Consider the following 22,602-nt stretch of genomic DNA (forward strand, 5'->3'; position numbering starts at 1 on the left):
CTCAAGCCAGACAGATAATTAATTCTACTGTGCTCGGGGGTGAGGTGAGGTGCAAAAGAGAAGACAGCTCCCCACCCAGCTTGTGGTAATTTGACTTATCTTTCTTGGCGATGAATACAGAATTAGAGAGTAGGGAGAAGCAAGGAGAGGCTCTTGACAGGATAGGCAGGTGGGGTGAGAGGGAGAAGGTGGAACCTGGAAGGGAGAAGACAACCCACCTGAGAGCCATGTGGGGACGGTAGAGAATGTGAGGGAATGAAACTGAAGCCTAGACGAGGTTTCTTTGATTTCCATGCTTCTACGATTTAAGGAGAAAAAAAAACCCAAAACAAAACCCTTAATATAAACATACCTGCCATTTGGCAGCAGGGAATTCTGAATTGGCTGAAAGTGAGTTTCGGGACATAGTGCCAGCTGCTGTCCCTTTTTTCTTCCCTCTCCTTGGGCAGGGCATTTGTGAAAACAGGCAGTGGAGAAACAGAACTGGACCATCTTATTTTTAATTCTTCTCTCCTTGCTTCTACTTCCATTTTTATTAATAAGCCAGGGCTGCCAATGCTCATACGACATATGATTTACTTTTGTGTGTGGCCAGTTTTGGGGTAGTAGAGAGAGATGTGTTTTCCTTGTTGAGAACTGGAGGTTTAGCGATCGATATCCAGAATTCTTTTTCTTGATAACTGTAGATCATGTTATCTTAGGTTGTTTCTGAGATTTCTTTGTATGCAAGAAAATAATGAAAATCAGTGGAATATGAAGCATATTTCTTGGCACTAAACAATCTCCTTATGAGCTGCAAGTTGCCAAAAGGATTCTTGCTTTCCACAAATGTGCTTAATTTCAGCATTAGAGTTTCTTTTTTCTTTTTTTTTTTTTGAGGAAGATTAGCCCTCAGCTAACATCTGCTGCCAGTCCTCCTCTTTTTGCTGAGGAAGACAGGCCCTGAGCTAACGTCCATGCCCATCTTCCTCTACTTTATACGTGGGACGCCTACCACAGCATGGCTTGCCAAGTGGTGTCATGTCCGCACCCGGGATCCGAACTGGCGAACCTGGGCTGCGGAAGTGGAACGTGCGCACTTAACTGCTGCGCACTGGAAACTATAAAGGAAACTAGAGTTTCTTTTATTTTTATTAAAATTCTCAAATTTAACATGCTCTTCTCTGCAACTTGTTGCACTCATGGTCTTCTCTATCTCAGTTGGTGGCAACTTCCATCCTTCTGGACAAAAATCTTGAACTTATCCTTGAGTTTTGTCTCTCATATTCCATATCTAATCTGTCAGGAAATTCTACGGGTTCAGCCTTGAAAATACGTCCAAGATCTGACCACTTTTCACCACCTCCACTGTTATTGCCCAAGCCACTTTCATCTTTTGCCTGGATTATTGCAAGAGCTTTCTACGGATTCTCTGCTAACTTTCAGTCTGTTTTCCACAGCAGCCAGAGAGATCCATTTAAAATATATGTCAGATCATGGGCCTCATTTGCTCAAAAGCTTTCCATGGCTTCACTAAGAGTAAAAGCCAAAGTCCTTCCAATAGCCCACAAGGCCATACATTCTCTGGCCCCGACATCGCTCTACTTCAGCTCCTGCTGTTATCCCCCTCATCTCGTCCACTCCAGCTATTCTGATCTGCTTGACAGCCCTCAACACCTAGGCAGGCTCCCATGTCAAGGCGTTAGCACTGGCTGTTCCCTCTGCCTGAAAGCCTTCCCTCACAGGTTCACAGGGTTCACTCCATCTCCTTCAAGTCTCTGCTCACGCATCAGTGAGGCCGACCTTGACCACCCTATTTAAAACCTCACCTGGACGCCTCATTCCCTCGTGCCCTTTTATTTTTTCCTTGTAACCATACTTGGTAACTTACATAATTATTAATTATTAATATACTTAGCTATCGGTTTGATTGTCCATCCAATTTTCGTTTTGTTCATTATTCTATCTCCAGCGCTTAGAACACCCAGCCCATGGGAGGTATTTGATAAAAATTTACTGAACGAATGAAGGACTGAATTCCCTTCACTCAACACAATCCTGTTAAAACAACTAGACCTTAGATTTTTGGAGAACTTTGAATTCTACTGAATTAGCCATAGTTTAATATTCCCAGATAGGCAGATGGGATGGTGCAATATGGAGTTTGATGGAGATTCTGGTAGGGTCTATACCGGACTAAGAAAGAATTGTCCCTTCTCCAGGCTACTTAAATCCGGGCGCTTCACTCCACCGAACTTTGTAGAATCACAGAGAAACGTGACTCTGAGCGAGCTTGCATGGACAACTTTACCAGAACTAAGCTTCCCGGAGTTAGGGCTCCTGGAGTCTGTCCCCTAGGCCTTGCTTCCCTGCCTCCACACGGCGGGCGCCGAGTCCCCTCTCGTCGCATCCCAGCCCAGGGCGTAACAAGCATCCTTCGAAGAAACCCACAATGATGCGCTTGAGCGGCAGCGAAGCAGCTGCTCGCAATGGTGCTTTACACATTTTCAACTTTTGCGGGGGTTTGACTTATTTTGATCGTGATAAAATACACATAAAATTTACCATGTTAGTCATTTTTAAGTGTACTTTGAACAAATTACAGCAAGCCACACACGAGTTTTAAATCAGAAGCGGGCAGTGGCACAGGCGAGGAAAGGGCCGTGCTGCGGGCTGAACCACCACCACGATCTCCATTTTGTCGGGACGGGGCCGTCCCCGCGGCCTCCGGGGAGACCCGCAGTCCCCGGGCGCGGCCAGGGCGGTCCACCCGCGTCCGCTCGCTCGCTCGGGCCGAGCCGAGCGGCACCGCCGAGGCCGGGACGCAGCGCGGGCGCCGGGGCGGCCCAGGGCTCCGAAGGCGGAGGGCTCGGCCGCGGCCCCGGCTCCCGCGCGGCTCCCACTATTGTGTTTTCCCGAGGCGCCGCCTCGCCAACCCCGGCGCCGCGGGAGGCGCGCGCCCGAGCCGCCGCGCGCTCGCCCCCGGCCGCGCCTCGTCCCGAGGCCTGGACCCAAAGAGGCCGCCCCGGGCGCGCGCCCGCCGCCGCCGCCGCCCCCGCCCCGCGGGCCCGCGCAGGCGCGCCGCTCCGCCCGCCGCCGCCCCTCCCCCAGGCCCGCCTGCGCGGGGGCGGGGCCGGCGCGGGCTCGGCGGAGCGGCCCGGGCTTAGTTGGTTTCGGAGCGGAGGAGGGAGCCCGAGCGGCCGCCGCGAGCGCCGAGGAGACAAAGCCGCGTCCGGGGGCCGGCCGGGTGGGCCCGGGCTCGGAGGCGCCCCAGCCCGCGGGGAGGGCTCTGCGCCCCGCCGCCGTCCCTCCGCCCCGCCGCCCCGCAACAGGTCCGCCGCCGCCCGGGCGGCCTCGCTCCGCGCGCCCCTCCCCCGCAGCCCGCGCCCCCCGGGGCGCCTCCGCTCTCCTCCCGGCCGCGTCTGGCTGCCCGCTTCGATGCGGTTCGGGTCCAAAATGATGCCGGTAAGCGGGCGGCGGGCGGGCGCGCACGGACCGGGGCGCGGGGCCCGGAAGTGCGCGGGGGCGCGGGCGGGGGTCTGGGGCGCGCCCCTTGCGGGTCCCGAGCGGAGCCCGGCGACCTGCGCCCGCGTCGCGATCCTCAAGGCAGCGGCCGCGGCTCGGTCCTCCGGGCTCCGCACCGCGAGGCCGGCGAGGGGGCGCGGGGAGACCCTCGGCGAGCGCAGCGGTCCCGGCGCGGCTGCGGAGTTGGTGGAGCGGCGGGGAGGGGGGGCGGGCGCTCGAACTTTTCTTTTCCTCCCGGCTGGGTCCTGACTTTTTGCAGTTCTTGAAGGTGACGAACAGGGGAGCCGGGAGTCCCATTATTTGCTTGGTGGTGGTGTTGTTTTTTAAACTTTTCATTGGAGTGAAATATATATAGTGAAAAGCGTACCCTTGCTTTATTTTGATTCGAGTTTTGATCTTGATGTCTGCGATAGCAGCCACGCTGCTTGCTCTCTCTCTGGAAACTGGTCTCAGTAAATGAAGCCTCAAAGTTTTGGATCGCAGTAAGACGTACGTGCCTGGCTCGCTGTTGCACGGCTTGTTCAGCAAGACCTCTGAGAAGATTAGTGAGTTCTTTCTGGGCTCCGCGGGCTTTGGACATGGCCACCAGGCCACAGGTGGACAACAGGTTTGCGACGTTTTTGAAATGTCCCTCTCCTTCGATGTTCGCAGAATCTGGAGGGTTGCATTGCTTTATGCCGACTTTGGTAGCGTGTTTCCTCGAACAAGTTGTCCTTGCAGCTCTGCCGCCGAAGCGGGACCATTTTGCAGTCATCTGATGTTTGTTATGGCTTCATTTGTTCAAACAAAGAAACAGCTTTTCTTTTACTCTTTAGACTGTCTGCGGAATGGAGTGACGACAAGTTTTGTTTACTTGCACTCCCAGATGCAGAGTGTAATATTCTGTCCCCTGGCCGCCTCCTTGTGTGTGTGTGGGGGCGTCCTGAACTTCCACATCCTGGCCAAACATAATTTATTGGAATTGATAAGTGAGTTTAGGTGGTTTGGCTTATTTGATCCTGCCAGAATTCAAGGAATTTGAAAGTGTTAATAAATAGCATTATGCATTCTATTTTAGTTTAATACTTAGTTTTAAAGTTATGTTTCTGGTGTGAATGCCCACTGTTAAAATATGAACAATGGATAATGGTGAGGGATTTTGCTGTTAAAGTTTTTATTCCTTGGATTTACATTTCCTTGTCTTGAAATAACTTTTGCAGGTTGTCTGTGAATTTTACTTAAGAATAGCAGCAAGACAAGAAACGTTTGTTGTTGCAATGTAATTTCTTCCTTAAAGATAGTTTTATGACGGGCTATCCTTTGGGCTCTCTTAACACTTAATGAAAGTTTTCCTTTTCCCAACCACGTACCAGATCATCAGAATTTATGAAAAGTTATGTAGCTCTTGAGAGAGTATTTAATTTAGCAGTACGGTTCTTCTGATTGCCTTTCAAGTGTCAGAGTAGAATCCTAGCTGATTCACAGTGTGGTGTGGTGGCGTGTACACCAGCTTTGCATTTGTTGAGCTCCTACTTTTGTGATCACAGGTTTTTTTTCTTTTTAAATAATTTGTCCCTCGGTTTCAGCATCTGTGAAGTGGGGGTGATAATGGTACCCAGCTCTCAGGGTGGCTGTGAGGATCAGAGCTCCTGTTGAGGAAGCAGTTGGTACAATGCCCAGCTTGCAATCAGTAGTTGCTAGAAAAGAGCTTCCCTTCCTGAATTTGCAATATTGGTTAAACTGGGGATTCTTATCCTTGCAATGCATAAAAGTAAGAAACAGATTTTTTTTAGTCATGTTATGTTGTATGTGTCTTTATCCTGTAATATTTTGAATACTTGAAAACAAGACTATTATTGTTAAATATATTTCTCGTCTTTAGCTTTTAAATGGATTTGAATTTATTTGAAAAATTCTAACCCATTTATCAGGAAAAGCATTATGATTAATAGGAAAAAATGCTTGGTCTCAGAATGTAGGCAGTTGCCTTGATTAGGCTGTTTTGTTGTGGTGGTAAAAGGTAACTATCATAAAAGTAAGCATTTTGGGGCCGGCCCGGTGGCGAAGAGGTTAAGTTTGCACGTTCTGCTTTGGTGGCCTGGGGTTCGCTGGTTTGGGTCCCGGGTGTGGACCTACCCACTGCTTGGCAAGCCGTGCTATGGCAGGCATCCCACATATAAAGTAGAGGAAGATGGGCACGGGTGTTAGCTCAGGACCAGTCTTCCTCAGCAAAAAGAGGAGGATTGGCAGCAGATGTTAGCTCAGGGCTAATCTTCCTTAAAAAAGAAAAAAAGCCCCCACCATTTTAACCATTTTTAAGTATACCGTTCTGTGGCATTGAGTTCATTTCTTGATTTGCTTTTAAAGGTGTTCTACAGATAACAGCTTGCTCTGTAGACTGCATTATATAAAAAATGTGCGAGTAAATTGTGTTCGTGTGTTTTCTCACCAAATGGTCGAGAATCAAGTGACTTTCTTTCCTGTGGGACATGAAGTGATAATTGGACCCAAAACAAGAAGGGGAAGATGCATTTTCGTAGGCGAACTAAAAATAGGTAGACAAGCACTTGAGAACACAGCGGAGTTAATGGTAGGGTGTGCAGAAATGGGTGGAATAATTGCACTCTTTTTCGGATACCTGCCACAGTCGGTAGCTCTGGTTCTGTGATATTTCTCCAGCTTGGTGAGGAGAGACTGGTTCATGTCTCATACTTGGCACCTGACTTTTCTTCGTTAAAGAAGGGGTCATTCGCAGTTTGAGAGTGTGGCTTTTTGGTGAGTCACTCTCATTGTGTTTGACTATCAGATAAAGGGAAAGAATTATTCAGAGCCAGATTTCTCAGCTATTTAAAATTATATCAGATATCTTTTTCATTATTTTCATCTTGTGAAGTGTTCAAACAAATGTGTTTTTATGAAAGAACTTAGCTGACTCTAAAGCATTCACTATTCTTTTTAGATATAGTTATTCTAAAAATTTGTCCGTGCTACTGAAATGATAACTTGAAAAAATGCACCCAACACCACACACATTCTGGAGGGCCACCTGGAGGCCAGAGCACTGCAATTTGCCTGTCTCTCCGTCACAGACGGCATTTACGTCCAGCTGTGGTGGAAACGCTCTGTGTCTCTGCTGTCCAGCATGGTAGCCACCGGCCACCTGCAGCTCCTGCACTTGAAATGTGGCTAATGGGACTGAGAAACTGAATTTAAAAATAATTTATTTAGTTTTAATTATATCTCAATAGCCATATGTGCCTGATGTCCACCGTATGCACAGTCAAGTCGGTTTGACAAAGTAGCACAAAGAATAACTTTACTTTGAATCCCGTATTTGCAGCTTCACGGTTACATTAATATTTCAAATGAGATAATAATGGCCTATTTATCCCTAATGGCTTGGAGAATGGGTTTCCTGATTAATTTAGTGTTCTGTTTAAATGAATTTCATCACATAGCCTTAATACGTATAATATTTTCAAGAAAATAATGGCTCATTTTAAAAAGCTCAGTTGAACTAATCATGACTTAGGTTTTGAATTTAGGGCGTTTTATCTTCCAGCGCTGCAGAGGCAGCGTAATTATTTCTGATTATACCATGATGCTGTAAAATAATGTCCCATCGTTTGAGCTTCTAGTTTGGGGGTGCAGGACAGAAAAATAGGTTCTTGCAGTGTCTCCTTTAGAAGTTTGACCGCTGCTCACTGGGGTTTATATATTTCTAAAGGTGACCGCGTGCAAGTTGTGCGGCTCACAGACCAATAGCTTAACTCCTGCTTAAATGCTTGTGTGATTTTCATGTGAAAGTCTGGTTTGATTTGTGTGTATTTTCCAAATGGAAATTGTGTTTTGAAATTGAGAAGTTTTCAAGTTCTAGCTGTGGAACATTGTACTTCTGTGATTGTAGCCTGTCCTGAAAGGACTGCTGTTTGTCACTGAGCAGTAATGCGGCAAGTCCGTTTAGGTTTTCTTCCAGAATCAAGTTTGTGGTCGGTTCCCTATAGGATTGTAATTCTCAAAGACTGTTAAACAAATCATCTGTTTTTAAAAATGTGCCAAGTATCTCACATTTCATGTGCTGTCATGAGGTGTGTTGCCTTGTGACTTCTGCTATCTTAATTAGAAGCTGAAAACCATTGAAAAATGTCTGTTTTTACCTGTTTCAGAAACAGATTTAGACTTTATAAAGAAACTTAGCACAAGCCTACACCTGCTTAGATTTTAAAAATTAACTGAAAGAGAGTTTACTTGTCTGGAAACAACCTGGACGTTCATTTATTCCTACGCAGGTTCTAGAAAGAACTGTTTTCTCTCCCTCTGTGTGTCCCCTGCCCCCTCAACAGCAGACAGTAAGGACAATAAAACAAAGCTTCTGTTTTCTGGGGCTTTTAAGGAATACTGTGCAGACCTTTATCTCTTGGTAATCTACCATAGTGGGTGGCGTTCCTTAAAATGGCTTTCTAAAGCTGATCTAACGCCGAGCCCTTCTAGAAGCTCCTGTGTTGTCTGGCTTTTCTTCAGCTCAGATGAGGTAACTGCATCCCGGTACGTGTCGGTATGATTTGCCCTCCTGTCCTGTAAACCTCTCACCAGCCTTTTCTGCGAGCAGGTGTCACAAAGAATTAGAAAAGTGGCATACAAGAATTTAGGAATCTGGAGTGTCCTTTTCAGCTCCTGCCACTTAATCAAGTCAAACATTATTTCAATACTTGTTTTTTGATGGAATGCTTGGTGCCGCACAGAACGTTTTTCTTTCATCAGATGTAGTTGAGAAAAGAAAACACAGATGACAGACTGTGTGTGAAATGTGTACTTACGTTGGAGTGGTGGGTGAGACATCAAGATTTTCCACCTTACTGGGGAGAGCCGAGGAGGAGTTGTGGTCATCGCGAGACCCTTTAAGAGCCCTGGGTACTAAGGAGGCAGGGACTCTTAAAACGCTTTGCATTCTGTCTTATCCAAAGAAAACCATCTTATCAAAGAAGTGCACATTCTAAACATAATTAGATCATGTGCCAGAAAAGTTCCTTCGTAGACTCAGCAGCAGTGGATCACGTTTAACTTTTTTCTACATAAAATTTATCCAAAAACAAATGGTTTGTTTGAATGATAACAGAACCAGATTTTCATTGAAAATGTTCGTTTGGCCAGTATACCGAACTTTCGCTTTTGAAATGCATACTTCAATTGCATAACTTAGTACTACTTTATTTAAATTTCAAACATTTCCGCTAAAAATCTCTTAAGGCCCAAGTTTAGGAGAGTGTAGGAAACCATAATAACTATTATAGAATACTAGTTTAAACTACCAGTGGTAATAATAAAAAATGGTTGAGAGTTTCCTGATCTTCCACGGTGGGTTGAGCAATTTTTCTGGAAACCAGAGAGACTGAAGGCGCTCTGCTCTGATTTCCCGCCCGGGGAAGGTGAAGGAGCTTCTCCTGAGAACCTTCTCTGTGCCTGACACTGCGCCACTGATCAGGTTGGTCATCTCGTCCAATCCCGATAGGACCCTGTGAAGTGGGTGTCCCTGGTCTCATTGTCACATAAAGAATTTGAAGCTTGAAGAGTTTCAGTACTTTGCTCCTGGTCACTCAGCAGAAATGAGCTCTGACCCAGGTCTGCCCGTTCACGTGCTCTGTCGGAGATGGCGGTGTCCAGATTAGAATGTTTTTCCATACTTGACAGGACAAGCACTGGTCATGGGGTTCTTTTGGCTAATGCTAGCTTCAAGTAGTGCTTCTCAGAGCATGACTATAATTATTTGTGAGGGAGAAAAAGGAAAACAGAGATGTCTTCCCATATTTAAATCCAAACTGGATGAGAAGGTTGGTAAATGGTTCTCTTATCAAGTTCTGAATGACACGGAGGTGACCTCACCCCATGCAAAGGAAACATGCCGGTGGTGATTATTTTTTTCCTGCCCCTGATACTTCCGTAGAGATCTCAGCGCTCCCACATCTGCAGGGAAAGAATGGGCGCAGCGATCACCTCGTGCATGAGGGTTGTTGAATAATCTTTCTTTAGATGGTGTCTTTAACGAGGGCTTGAAGACGAGGCCGGAGGAAAGAGGATCAGAAGCAGAGTAGGCAGGTGGGGAGACCTGGAGGACACGGAGTCACGCAGCCTCTGCTGTGCCATTGCCGTTGTCATCCTTCTGCATTTCCAGTGGCTTGCATGGTGCAGCAATGACCTGCTGGTGGGATGCTGAGATGCGGGCAGAGTGACAGCATTTCCACTGGCCGCTTCAGGGTGGGCTGTGTAAGGAGTAGTGATTTGGTTTAATCAGATGAGTTTATCGGAAACAAACTAGGGACTGATTTTGAGTGAAACCACATTAAATCGTTGCTTTTCGTTCTTCCTCATAAACCTGCTGATTGTTCTGGGGTGACCTTTTTGGGACAGCATCTGTTCTGCAGATATTTAGGGAACATCCCTATATTCCAGGCACTGTTGCGAGTGCCATGGATACGGGAAAGAATAAGACAGTTTTCAGGGAGCTTCCCTTTCATGGAGTTTACTCTGGGGTTTGGGTGGGGGAGATGGAACATACAAAGAAAAACATGAGAGATAAGTAGGACTTAAATAGCATAATGTGAGTGGCCTGGCTGCTTTAGATTGGGTGGTCAGCGAAGTGACAGTTCAGCTGAGATCTGGGTGACCCGGAGGAGGGGGTCCTGGGAGGCCTTGCTGGTGGAGCATCCAAGTAGGCGGGGTTCGCAGGGGCTGGTGCCAGCCCTGCAGGAAGCAGTGAGGCCTCAAGGCAGGAGCTTCGTGGGTGGGGGCGCAGAGTGGCGAGAGCTGAGGTCAAGAGAGTTGCAGCCCGTAGGCTGTCGTGGGTGGGACCAAGCGTGTAGGTGGCGTGGGAAGGGATATGGTGGCCACTGGAAGCGTTTGAAGCTGTAAAAGTGACATCATCTGATTGATATGAGCAGCTCACCCTGTTGCTGTGTGGAGAATGGGTTGTGGAGCTGCCGGGGTGAAAGGCTGGGGAGGGTGGGAAAGACGTTAGGACACCTGCTGTAGGGGAGTCCCCGGAACACCGCCTACACGTCAAGGGCCTGGCTGATAGTGCAAACTGGTTGTGAACTCAGTTGACACAGTTTCTCGCTTGCTCTAGACATCCAGAGGCCCCGCGGGCGAGAGAAGAAAGTCATGCTCCCCGGGATTGGGAGTAAGACCAAGACAGGCGTAGGGGAAGATTGCTCCAATATAGCAGGCTCCTTCCTGTGGGATGAAAGAGAAACCAAACTTTCTACATGGTGAGGGATCCCTGAAGAGCTTGAGAGAAAGCCTTCTTGTCACTGTGGTTCTTTAAAACAGAGTCGGGCAGATCAGCTTTCTTAAGGAAGCCATAACCGTAAAATGCTTTACAGCAGCTGCGCTTCAGACCACGTGACCCTTCCACCTTGGAAGCTTGTGATGCTCTCACTGAAAAGTTCCTTGATCAGTTTTTTTTTTTGGCGGGGGTGGGGAAGATTGCCCTGAGCTAACGTCCACTGCCAATCTTCCTCCTTTTTCTTTTCTTTTCTTTTTTTTTTTTGGTGAGGAAGACTGGCCCTGAGTTAACATCTATGGCAGTCTTCCTCCATTTTGTATGTGGGACACTCCACAGCATGGCTTGATGAGTAGTGCGTAAGGTCCACGCTGGGATCCAAACCTGCAAACCCTAGGCACGGAAGGAGAGTGCGTGAACTTAACCACTATGCCACCAGGCCAGCACCCCCCGCTTTTTTTTTTTTTTGCTTGAGGAAGATTAGCCCAGAACTAACTCTGTGCCAGCCTTCCACTACTTTGTATGTGGGATACTGCCACAGCATGGCTGATGAGTGGAGTAGGTCAGTGCTCAGGATCCAAACCAGTGAACCTGGGCCACCGAAGCGGAGCGTGCCGAACTTTAATCACTTGGCCGCAGGCCGGCCCCAACCAGTCTTTTTTAATCGGTGATATCTTCATTTCATTGGCAGAGATATAAAGTAGCTGGCAATCTAGGAAGTTCAAGTCAGAGCTGACTTTAATTCTAGAAAGAATCTCATCCTGCCAGTGTTTTTGTGCACACCACGAGATCTAGATGATAACTGAGCTGGTTTGTGATATGTGGGTAATGTTTTGCTAGTTTGTTGATTTCCTGGAAAGGGGGCTCTTTAGGATAGTACTTTGATTTTAAAGGTGGATAGGATCTTTCTCGAGTAGGTTTTGCTTGTTGCTTTCAGTCGCGGGCGACCTGGTATTGCCCACTTTCCTCTGATCTTCCATTTTCTACCTCACCGGTTTCTTCTCTGTGTCACGGTGCCTCCTCTCTAGTCCCTGTGCTCCTTTTCTGCTCTACCCCTCCCTTACCTGGGCTGTCGTAATCCTCTCCTTTTTTATCTTCTTACCTTCACAGTCACGCCCTGCCCAACGATGTTTCAGTCGACAACCGGACCCGTCCATGACGGTGGTCCCATAAGATTAGTGCCATCCAGCCTAGGTGTGTGGCAGGCTGTGCCATCCAGATTTGTGTAAGTGCACGCTGTGGTGTTCACACAACGACGAAGTTTTCAGTGCTGCCCTTCTCAGAACGTGTCAGTGTTGTCAAGCAACGCGTGACTGTACTGCTGTCTGCCCCTTTGATCCATTCAACACGCCACTTCTGTGGTGGTTTTCCTGAAACAGAACTCTGCCTCTTCCCTCTGCACAGCACTTCGGGTCTGCCTTCTGTTACTTACAGCATACGATGCAGACTCCTTACCAGATAGAAAGTGCCTTTAGCATCTAGCCTGGTAGATTGCAGCTTTTTGGTGTCAACGAGACACTTGCATTCCAGAGTATTTAGCCTCACGGTGGAAGTGATATAAAGACCCCGAACTGAGCAGGTCAGATTTAGAACCCAGCACGCGCTGTGAAAGGAGAGGAAGTGCCTCGTCTGGGCACTCAGGGGCATCCACGCACCCCACTGCTCACTCGGCCTCCCTTCTCGATTGTGCTGCAGTTTGAGAAGATCTGCTTACTGCCTCCTGCATGCTCTCGAGGAAGCCTGCATTAGGGCTGCCTGTGGGGCTTGGGGTTACCTTTCCTCCTGCTCACAGCTAGTTGTGCCCTGTTGTGTATTGCTGTCTGTGACCTGCTCTGCACCGTCTGACTTTCCATAACTGTGTGTGTGTGTGTGTGTGTGTGTGTGTGTGTGTGTGAGAAACACGTGTTATAGATAGAGAGTTTCTGCAGCTCATTTCTGGCTCCTGGGTTGAGACCCGCCCTGTCCCTTCCTATTCGGCCAGCCTTGCCCCCGTCCTCCTATTTCAGCAGCTCCGGGATTGCCCTTGTGACAGCATGCTGGGTTTTCTCAAGCCCTGTGCCTTACACGTCATGCTTTTGCCTGGCTGGTCCTCTCCCTCCTTGTCTTCCTCGTCCTGCGGTTTTCAGTTCGGTAGCACTCCTTGAACGGAAGTAGTTTTTTCCTGTTCTCACTGGACAATCGACTTCCTCCAGGAGGAAGTTCTCACGTTGCGTCGTAGCTGTTTGCAGAGCCCCGCGCTGTCCTGTGTGCTCTTGGAGGGCGGGCACCCTGCCTTTCATCTGTGTGTTTCTAGCACTTAACAGTGTTTAACACACTGTGGGGATTCAATAAATATTGTTTGGGTGAATGGATTTCTTATTTTTGATTTTCTTGGGTGAGGGTAGTTCTCACCCATTTAAATTTATGCCCATGATTGGCTTTTGAGCTTTCGTAAAGATTTGCACAGAGGTGACTTCCATAGCAGCGTGTGAGGTCGAAAGGGAAGAAGTAGAAGCAAGGATTGATTGTACTCGTGGCATCATGGGTGGATCGTAAAAATAGAGTGCTTAGTGAATAAAAGTGAAGAAAAGGATGCAATATGTCACAGTGCTGTTGCGTAAAATAGGACACTTGTCCGCAGAGCAGCCATGCTTGGTTTGGAAGAAAGCATCCAACGCTGAGCTTACGGAACTGCTGGTGTCGGGGTGGGGAATTAACTAGCTCAGTATCGTTTTTTAGTTCTTTCACTTGTTTGTGACAGATGTGGAAAGCAGAGTAGCTTCACTTTGAGTAGCTTTGGAGGATGTATTCGAAATTTGAAATCTTACCTAAATCAAGCTGTAGACATAGTTGAAAAGGAGAGAGAAGATTTCTTAAGTTACCCTAAAATGAGCAGAGTGCCTTGTTTTCTTCATCCGAGGCGGCATCTGGCTTGCAGAAGCTCACTTTGAAGTTACCCGTGTGTTCATGTGGAAGTGTTTCTTGAATCCTCAGGATGTGAACATTCTCTGTCATGGTCTAGTGTCCTGTTCACTTTCCGTGGGACTTCGAATCTTGGAACCACAGGATCAGGTCAATTGAACAACATGTATTTCAGGTTTGCTCTGTATAAGACACTGAGAGAGCGTTTTTTAGGGAGGAGAAAAACCTCTGTCCTAAAGGGTTTTATAAACCAGTAAGACAGACGAGCCAGAGATACAGACAACTACAGTGTGAGCGATTGTTAGAGAAGCAGAGAACGTTTGCTTCTGGCCGGAGGTCTGGTTGTGTGTGTGTGGGGGGCGATTGGAGGCAGTTTCATGGTCTTTGAGTTATTCCAGAAGGATAGGATGACTTGAAACAAAGAGACAGGGTGTGGGGGACAGGGAGGGGAGTGAGGAAAAGGGCGGGTTTTTAGCTTTCTCATTTGGTGATTTTTTTTTTTTTTTAAGATTTTATTTTTTCCTTTTTCTCCCCAAAGCCTCCTGGTACATAGTTGTATATTCTTCGTTGTGGGTCCTTCTAGTTGTGGCATGTGGGACGCTGCCTCAGCGTGGTTTGATGAGCACTGCCACATTCGCGCCCAGGATTCGAACCAACGAAACAGTGGGCCGCCTGCAGTGGAGTGCGCAAACTTAACCTCTTGGCCATGGGGCCAGCCCCTGGTGATTTGAGGCTGTGACTGTGGAGCAGCTAATTTGATTTTAGGTCTTAATGTTTCTTATAACTGAATGGAAGTTCCCTGAAATTCAAAATATGTAAAGATAAATACCAGCTTATATGAACCTTTGATGTTTTGATATTGTTACTGGGTTGACTCTTGGCATTATAATAGTTAGTATACACTGGACAGATTAATGTGCACTGCTGTTACCTGTTGGTGAAACAGCTAGTGCTGTGCATTATTTATAGCAAATTATTCAGGAACCTAGCTTCGTGTTACATCTCTGTTTGTAACCCCCTAACGCCACGGTTCTCAAACTCAAGCGGGATTGCTGGGCCCCACCCCATGGGAGTGTGTGTGATTCAGGAGGTCGGAGGAGGGGGTGAGACTTTCTGTCTCTGCTAAGTTCCCGGATAATGCTGATGCTGCTGGTCTGGGGACCACACTTTGGGAACCACTCTTGTGACCTTTCCCTTCCTCCAGAGCCCGTGCTCCGTATGCTTGACCTCTAAGGCCCTGCGTGAGCTAGCCCCTGTCTGCCTCTCTGCCTTCAGTCACATGCGCCTGTGTTCCTGATACACTGGCCTTCTTTCTGTTCATGGAACAGACCAACCTCATCCGCATCTCAGGGCCTTTGCGTGGAATGTCTTCCCCAGATGTTTCAGGCGGCTGGCTCCTTCAACCTCAGGTCCGGTGCCCCTCCCCAGAGATGCCTTCCCTAGCCACGATTAGCCTCCTCCCCTCATCACCTCCGTCCTTCGCTGTCACATCACTCTATACCATGCTCATTTGTTTGTCAGTCTCTTCTCCCTGCCCAGAGAGTGCAGGCCTTTCCATCGCTGTATTCCCTGTGCCTAGACTGTGCTTGCCTCGTAGGTGCAGTGAAGCCTGATGGATGAATGAATGAAAGATGCTGAAGTCAGCAAGGGGTTGGGGTTGGGAGAGAGACATGGAACCAGGAGCCTCCTTAGAGAGACTGACGCTGGAAGGGCATCACTCTCTGAGTCTCAGGGGTGGCGACTGTTACCTGGTTACATATGTGGAGTGGGTGTGTAATCAGACAGCTAAGAACAGCATGCAGCTTTCCGAGAAAACACTGTTTTTCAGAACGTAATGAATTTTTCCCTTAATTAAAGTAACCCCTTCCTATTTGCTGTATCATTTTTTTCCAGAATAGCAATTATCTCAGAAAATGATTGTGTGCTTGCGATCATGCTGAATGAATGGCTAGGATATTCCATGCTGGGTGAACTTTTGTAACAGTACCGTTCAAATTGGTGTTGAGACTTCATGTGTTCCTGACTTCTGAATTCTACTCACTTGCTATAGTGACCAAAGGAGTAGTTTATGATGTATAAAAAACCAATCCATTGAATATGATTTTATGATTTTGCTGTAGATAACTCAGATTTGGCTGATAGACACTGATGGACTGATTTTAAAATATGTCATGATAAAAAGTGGGACACTTGGGGGGCTGGCCCCGTGGCCGAGTGGTTAAGTTCGTGTGCTCCGCTGCAGGCGGCCCAGTGTTTCGTTGGTTCGAATCCTGGGCGCGGACATGGCACTGCTCACCAAACCACGCTGAGGCAGCGTCCCACATGCCACAACTAGAAGGACCCACAACGAAGAATATACAACTATGTACCGAGGGGCTTTGGGGAGAAAAAGGAAAAAGTAAAATCTTTAAAAAAAAAAAAAAAAAAGTGGGATACTTGGTGTAGAGGTGAGTTTAAATATTATTGACCCTCAATAGAACATTGGTACACGTAACTCATGGTAATTGATGAAGATTTTAAAAAGCAGCTTAATGGCCTCGAGAGTAAAGTCTAGGCAGGAGAGACAGCTCGGAAGTCATCATAGGCCTCTGGGGACAGAGATCCTCCGGTAACTGTAATAGGGTCGGACCGATCATCAGGGACGCTGGCGAGTGTGTCTTTGAGGAAAGGACTCAGAGTGAAGCCTTGCGGGTTGCCCATGAGGTACTGGGGAGACGAGGCAGTCCAGGCTGACCCGTGTTCTTGGTGCGCAGTCCCTGCCAGCAGAGTGACCCCTGGAGTGGACAGCCAGGTATTTGAGAAGCAGGAGGCAGAAAATCCCAGGAGACTTTCCAGTGTTGTGAGCCGTGGGCTGACGGGCTGAATGGCTGTGTGTGTTTGAGAGGTTGAAAGAAGCATTGGTTGATGATACTATTTCTTGATTAAATCCCCTTTCTGTATCATAAGTGTTGAGAGAGGTGGTTTCTTGACCAGGTTCTAAGAAGCCTGGTAGCAGCATTCTCTTCCAGAAGGTACTCTGGGGCCTTCTTTCATGAGGGGTGCAGCACAATATAAAAGTGAGGTTGTACTTCACGTCTCTCTCCACAGACAAATGTTAAACACAAAACATCCAGACTTTTCTCTAGTCTCGCTACGAACCTTATTACCTGGCTGTCCCCGTGCTGAGTTTCCTGGGAGCTGTAAGATTTGGGGAGGAAATATGTCACTCTTTTTACAGGTTGTTCATTTTTCTCTAAAAGACAATTTTTTTTCCCTCTCATATTTCTTTTTTCTCTTGGGTAAACCTAAGGGATTTGAGTTTTTATAAATCAAAACTCTGAAGGTGTTACTCCAAAGCTTAATTTCCTTTCTGTGACAAGGAACATCTTATATTCTTGGTTCCTTTTTTCTTTCTGTGCAACTTCACATGGTTTTTTAAATCAAAGAAATAAACTTTAGCCTCTGACACAAAGTGAATTTCTTGTGAAGGCCCTAGCCAGTTCTTTTGTATTTCCTCTTGGAAAAGTCTTCCAAATTTTAATCTGAAATAATTCTTCTTTGAAAATGAATCATTCTTGTATTAATAGCATAACATCATAGTTAGAGTGAATGCATGTCCTGGAAAAACAGAACTCTTAAAAATAGATCTGTGACCCATTCTTTTTAGATGAAAATGGTCTGTGACTTTGGGTTTTTGGAAGGGCGAGTCTCCTCTTGGACATGACTTGAGCACGAATTGCTCTGGAGTGTGGGGAGGTTGCCTGGCAGAACTTAATAGAAATAGTGTTTTATCTTTCCTGAATCTTCTTTCTTTTCACATTCATCACTTTAAGAAGTAGAAGCAAATAGTAATCACATTGACCATTTTTAAGGAAATATTTTCACATTCTTTTTATCACTGTTTATATTGTGTACTTTTAAATTGTAAAGTATTTAAAAAATCTTAACATTGAGATTTAAAACATCTAAAAGTGCCACCTGTACCTGCCGTCCTCATACCACTCATTACGTTTGTGTGTTCCACACAAGTCACCCCGTACACACATACGTTTTCAATGGTTATAATCTCCAGCTTAATTCTGTTTTGTAACGTTATCTTACCGTTTCTCTAACACTGTACTTATACTAGTTGGTGGCTGGGTTATAGTGCTTCCAGCAATTGTATTTTAACTTACGTTTCCACGTCGCTGGATATTTAGTTTTTCATCTTTCTGTTTATAGGTGTTAACACTGTGGTGAAAATCTTTAGGCATTTAGAGTTTTTCTTCATTTCAGTTATTACTTTGGGATAAATTCCCAGAAGTGAGGTCACGAGGTATACATAATCATATGCCTTTTGACACATGACTCATTTCACTTTCCGGCCTGGAGCTTTAACAATTTATAGTGGCACCATCGTGTCTTTGAGTGAACACCTCTCCTCCCGTCTCCTCTCTGTTGGAGCTTATCTTTTAATTGAAGACGAGTGCAGTGGTTGTAAGTGGTACCCCAGCGTTTTAATTTACCCTTCTTTCCCCCAGGCTTTTCCATTTATATTGTCGTACGTGATGTGTCTGTTACATCCTCTGCTCTTCCATACCCTTTCGAGTTTCTCTTCTCCTTGTGCTCAGACTATAAAAAAATGAAGTTCCTGTTTTACAAGTTGGAAAGAAGGTAACGTTTCCGTGTCTTTTGGTCACCGAGAAGGGCGGATCAGGTATTCACATCTTCTACCAAAGGAAGAAAAGCCGTCTGCTGTGCGGCTGGACGTTGTGAGCGTTTTCGGATGCCCCAGCGGTGTCTTGTCCTCGTGGTGTATGGGGCTCTACGGGTGCGACTGAAGGCCGAGGGGTTGTTTTGGTCTGATTCTCGCTGCACTCTCTCTGATGAAAAGAATTACCTCAGAAGTTCCCAGGAACGCATTTGCAGCTTGAGTCAGTGAGAATAATCAACTTTCTCACAATGGCCTCCCAGGGGACATAACTCCAGGGAACACAGTTTTGTCTCCATGTATGGGAAAGAAGCTAATGAAGTCATCTCTATTTTCCTGAGAATATGGTGTTTAAAAAATTATAAAGTGCTAGGAGAAGATGGCATTTTGGAAGTAAGGTTATTATAAATTATTTTTTTATTATTTTTCTTAGGCTTTCCGTGAATTTATGCCTTTTTGCTGAAACCCTCAGTCTATCTCTGATCTCATTTATTTGTTTTATTTCTGAATTTCCGTTTTACCTACAGTCTCATTTATGTAATTTAGTACTAAATTGTTCTCTGATTTTTCCACGAGTGAATCTCATCTACCTTAAGTGGTTTTCTCTCTGACACGTAGTGAGCCTGTAGTGGGCTTTTTAAATTGTGATAAAATTCACATACCATGAAATTCACCCTGTGCAGTGCACATCAGGTGGTTTTTAGTATATTCACAAGGATATAGAGCCGTCACCACTAGTTCTAGAACATTTTCATCACCCCAAAAAGAAACCCCGTACTCTTTAGTGGTTACTCCCAGTTCCCCTGCCCCCGAGCCTCTAAGCACACTTAATCTACTTCTTGTCTCTGTGGATTTGAATATTCTGGACGTTCCCTTTTGTGTCTGGCGTCTGTCACTTAGCATAACATTCTCAAGGTCCATCCATGTTGTAGCATGCGTCGGTACCTCATTCCTTTTTTGTGGCTGAATAATATTCCATTCTAATATAGCAGGCTTTTAAGATTTATTTCTCAATTGCTTGTTTTTAATGGTCGTTGAGTACAGTTGAGGCAGCACAGTAACCCAAGAGAAGCACTGTCAGAAACACATTTACCCTACATATCTCACAGCAAGGATCCAGGCAAGTGGTAACGTGTGTGAGTAAAAATGGTACCTTATTTTATTTTATTTTTTTGGAGAAAGATCAGCCCTGAGCTAACATCTGCTGCCAATCCTCCTCTTTTTTTGCTGAGGACGACTGACCCTGAGCTAACATCTGTTCCCATCTTCCTGTACTTTATATGTGGGACTCCTATCATGGCATGGCTTGCCAAGCACTGCCGTGTCCACACCCGGGATCCGAACCAGCGAACCCGGGGCCGCCGATGCGGAACGTGCGCACCTAACCCGCTTCGCCACCGGGCCGGCCCTGGTACCTTATTTTTATCTTGTTAATTTCATCATTGATTCCTTAAAAGATCGATTTTATTGTACAAGTGGTGCATAGTCATTCTAGAAAATTTAAGCATAGATAAGCTCCCAAAAAGTCACTTCATCCTCTTATCACCAAGGCCTAGCCACTGTTAATTTGAGGAATATAGTCCCAGGCTTTTTTCACTGCGTGTATTACATGTTTGTATAGACATATTTTCCATTTGTATAATAGTATTTGGCAAATACCGTTTTGTAACAAAACAATACCTAAGGGACACTTTTTTGAAAGTTTTGTTATTTGTGCTTTTTCTTTCTAAAATGTTTTAGTGTCGGATGCTGAAAACTTCTAAGATTTAACGGTTCCATTTTTTTATTGTTAAAGGTCATGAATTCTAGGCCACAATCCTTGCTTCCTAAAGGACGTAGTTGATCAAGTGGGCTGAAATTTCTTTCTGAAGTAAAGTTTTCAACATGCTGATCAAACTACTTCATTTTAATGAAATAAAAAACAGCTTCACCTCATTTTTGTTTTCTTTTTCAGGGGTTTAAATTACATTTTTGAAGAATTCTTTGATGGTTTTGGAGCACAGTAGATTTATGAAACACAGATAAAGACCACATGGGCTTCCTTTTTCTCAGGTTAATATGATAATTAGTTTAGCCAGTCCTCTCCTGTGACCCTCTTTTTCTTATTTTTTTGTCCCTCTTCCAAGCAAAGTAAGAAGAAGGGAATTGATATTTATTGAGAAAATGCCTGTTTCTTCTATAGAATTTTAGATTATTATAAATCATCACAATAAAGCCCACAATAATGGCTTTATTACAATCTAAAAGATTTTAAATTATAAGTGATATGTAAGTGTAAGTGATAATTAACCTTTATAACTTGGGGACATACTTAATGTCTATAAATTGAAAGAGTGGATGAAATGAGTTTAAAAGGTTTATTTCCAAAGATGTGATGCCTTTATTTTGTTCTAATCATAATTTCCTGGAAGGGAGGAGGAGCCATTGCAGATATTGTAGCCCATGGTAGCACTTGGGACGTGTGGGTGGTCCTTCACCCCTCCTGTCTCTGATTTTTACAGGTAAGACACTCCCTCGGTGACATATGAAGGGTCGTACAGTCATAGCTTAAAGCCACCTCTTCTAGCCTAATTGTCGCCACTGTGCTATCGTATCCAATTAAGAAATCATCAAACTTGATAAACTGTGTTTGTAATTTAAAAAGTAAATACTATGACGAAGAAAATGAGTGAGGGTGGGACTGGCCATTTGGCCATGCCAAGTGTGAAGCGTCTGGTTCTCCAGATGGCTGTCCCCACCGGGCAGTGAACACTGGTCTAGAGAACAGGTGATGGCTAGAGAGAAAGACTCAGTGTGATCTATACCATTGTCCCTCTCTACGGGAGCACCCGCTCCCACTAAAACCTGCTGTAAATACCCCCATGTTGAAATATAAACAAAGCGCTCCTTTCACCGTCTGTCTTCTTGCATCTCTAGCTACATTTCCTCTGCGCTGTGTTAAAGTGAATCACCTTGGAAGGGTTGTCTGTACCATGTCTCTCTGTCCATCCGTTGGGTTCTCTAGTCTGTTTTGACCAGGCTTTCATCCTCATTACTCAGTGCTTGTCAAGGCCACCAACAACCCCCATCTTGGCAAATGTGGGGATCAGTGCTCGGCCCTCACTTCCGAGACGTCTAAGTTTCCTTTGACTTCGTAGCAACACTTCCTTTGCTTGGTTTCTGGCACATCACACTCCTCTGGGTTTCCTTCCGTGTGTGTGTTTTTTGTTTTTTTCTTAAAGATTTTAATTTTATTTCTCCCTTTTCTCCCCCAAACCCCTCAGAACATAGTTGTGGGTCCTTCCAGTGGTGGCATGTGGGATGCCGCCTCAACATGACCGGATGAGCGGTGCCATGTCTGCGCCCAGGATCCGAACCGGCGAAACCCTGGGCCACCGAAGAGGAGCGTGTGAACTTAACCACTCTGCCGTGGGGCCGGCCCCTCTTTTGTGTTCTTATTGATGGATCTTTCTCAGTCCTTTGCTGGATCCTTGTCCTCTGTGGCACCTCATGATGTTTGACTCTCTCAAGCCACAGTCCTCAGCTTCTTTTCTGTGTCCGGCTGTCCCTAGCTGATCTAGGACACCCAGCCTTATGGCTTTCAAGGCTCGTATTTGCTCATCTCTCAACTTTTCTTATCTCAGTCAGACTTGTGTCTTAAATGGCCTCTTCCTGTCTCCAATTTAGCGTGGAGGCCCCTGTCCTGTGGGCCCCTCTCCAGTCCTTCCTCCATCCTCATCTCAGTAAATTACACCACTGTTTACCCAGTGCTTAGACAGCAAATCCAGTCACCCTTAATTTTTTTCTACTTTAACCTCCCGTGTCCTGTCCATCAAGTGAGTCTTGTTGGCTCTACCTTCAAAACATGCCCAAATCCAGCCATTTTTCACCGCCTTTGCTGTTTCTCGCTACCATCATATCTCATTTTATGTGCTGCATGTCCTCTTAACTGGTCTTTCATGACTGTCCCCCGTCACGTAGTAGCCAGAGTGATTTTTTTTTAAATGACATAAATCACTTTACTCCCCTGTTCAGAATCTTCTGATGACCTCTTTTCTTAAAAAAATATTGAGAGATGATTCACACACCATCATTTTGCAGCATGCAATTCAGTGCTTTTTAGTATATCCACAAGGTTGTGAAACCATCGCCGCTCATTCCGGAACATTTCCATCACCCCAGAACAAACCCTGGGCCCGTTCGTTGGCGGTCGCTTCCCCAGCCCCCGGCAACCTCTTCTCTGCTTTCCATGTCTACTGATTTGCTCCAAAGGCCTCTTAGATTAAAATCCAAA

At 45.9% G+C, this 22,602-nt stretch overlaps 1 protein-coding gene across 3 annotated transcripts in view; it reads left to right on the forward strand.

Moving 5' to 3' along the window:
• Positions 1 to 3,144: 3,144 nt before the first annotated feature.
• Positions 3,145 to 22,602, forward strand: part of TP53BP2 (tumor protein p53 binding protein 2) — a 57,792-nt gene continuing 38,334 nt past the window's right edge. The window contains exon 1 of one of the 3 annotated variants that reach the window (XM_070602311.1): positions 3,145 to 3,444. In XM_070602311.1, the coding sequence (XP_070458412.1) occupies positions 3,418 to 3,444 (27 nt within the window). In that variant the 5' untranslated portion in view covers positions 3,145 to 3,417. Of the gene's footprint in view, positions 3,445 to 3,692; positions 4,112 to 18,001; positions 18,116 to 22,602 lie in introns of those variants that run through there. The other 2 variants (XM_070602313.1, XM_070602314.1) reach the window with 2 other exon arrangements.

Source organism: Equus przewalskii, chromosome 31 (genome assembly GCF_037783145.1).
Source record: "Equus przewalskii isolate Varuska chromosome 31, EquPr2, whole genome shotgun sequence".
In the NCBI taxonomy this organism is placed as follows: Eukaryota; Metazoa; Chordata; class Mammalia; order Perissodactyla; family Equidae; genus Equus; species Equus przewalskii.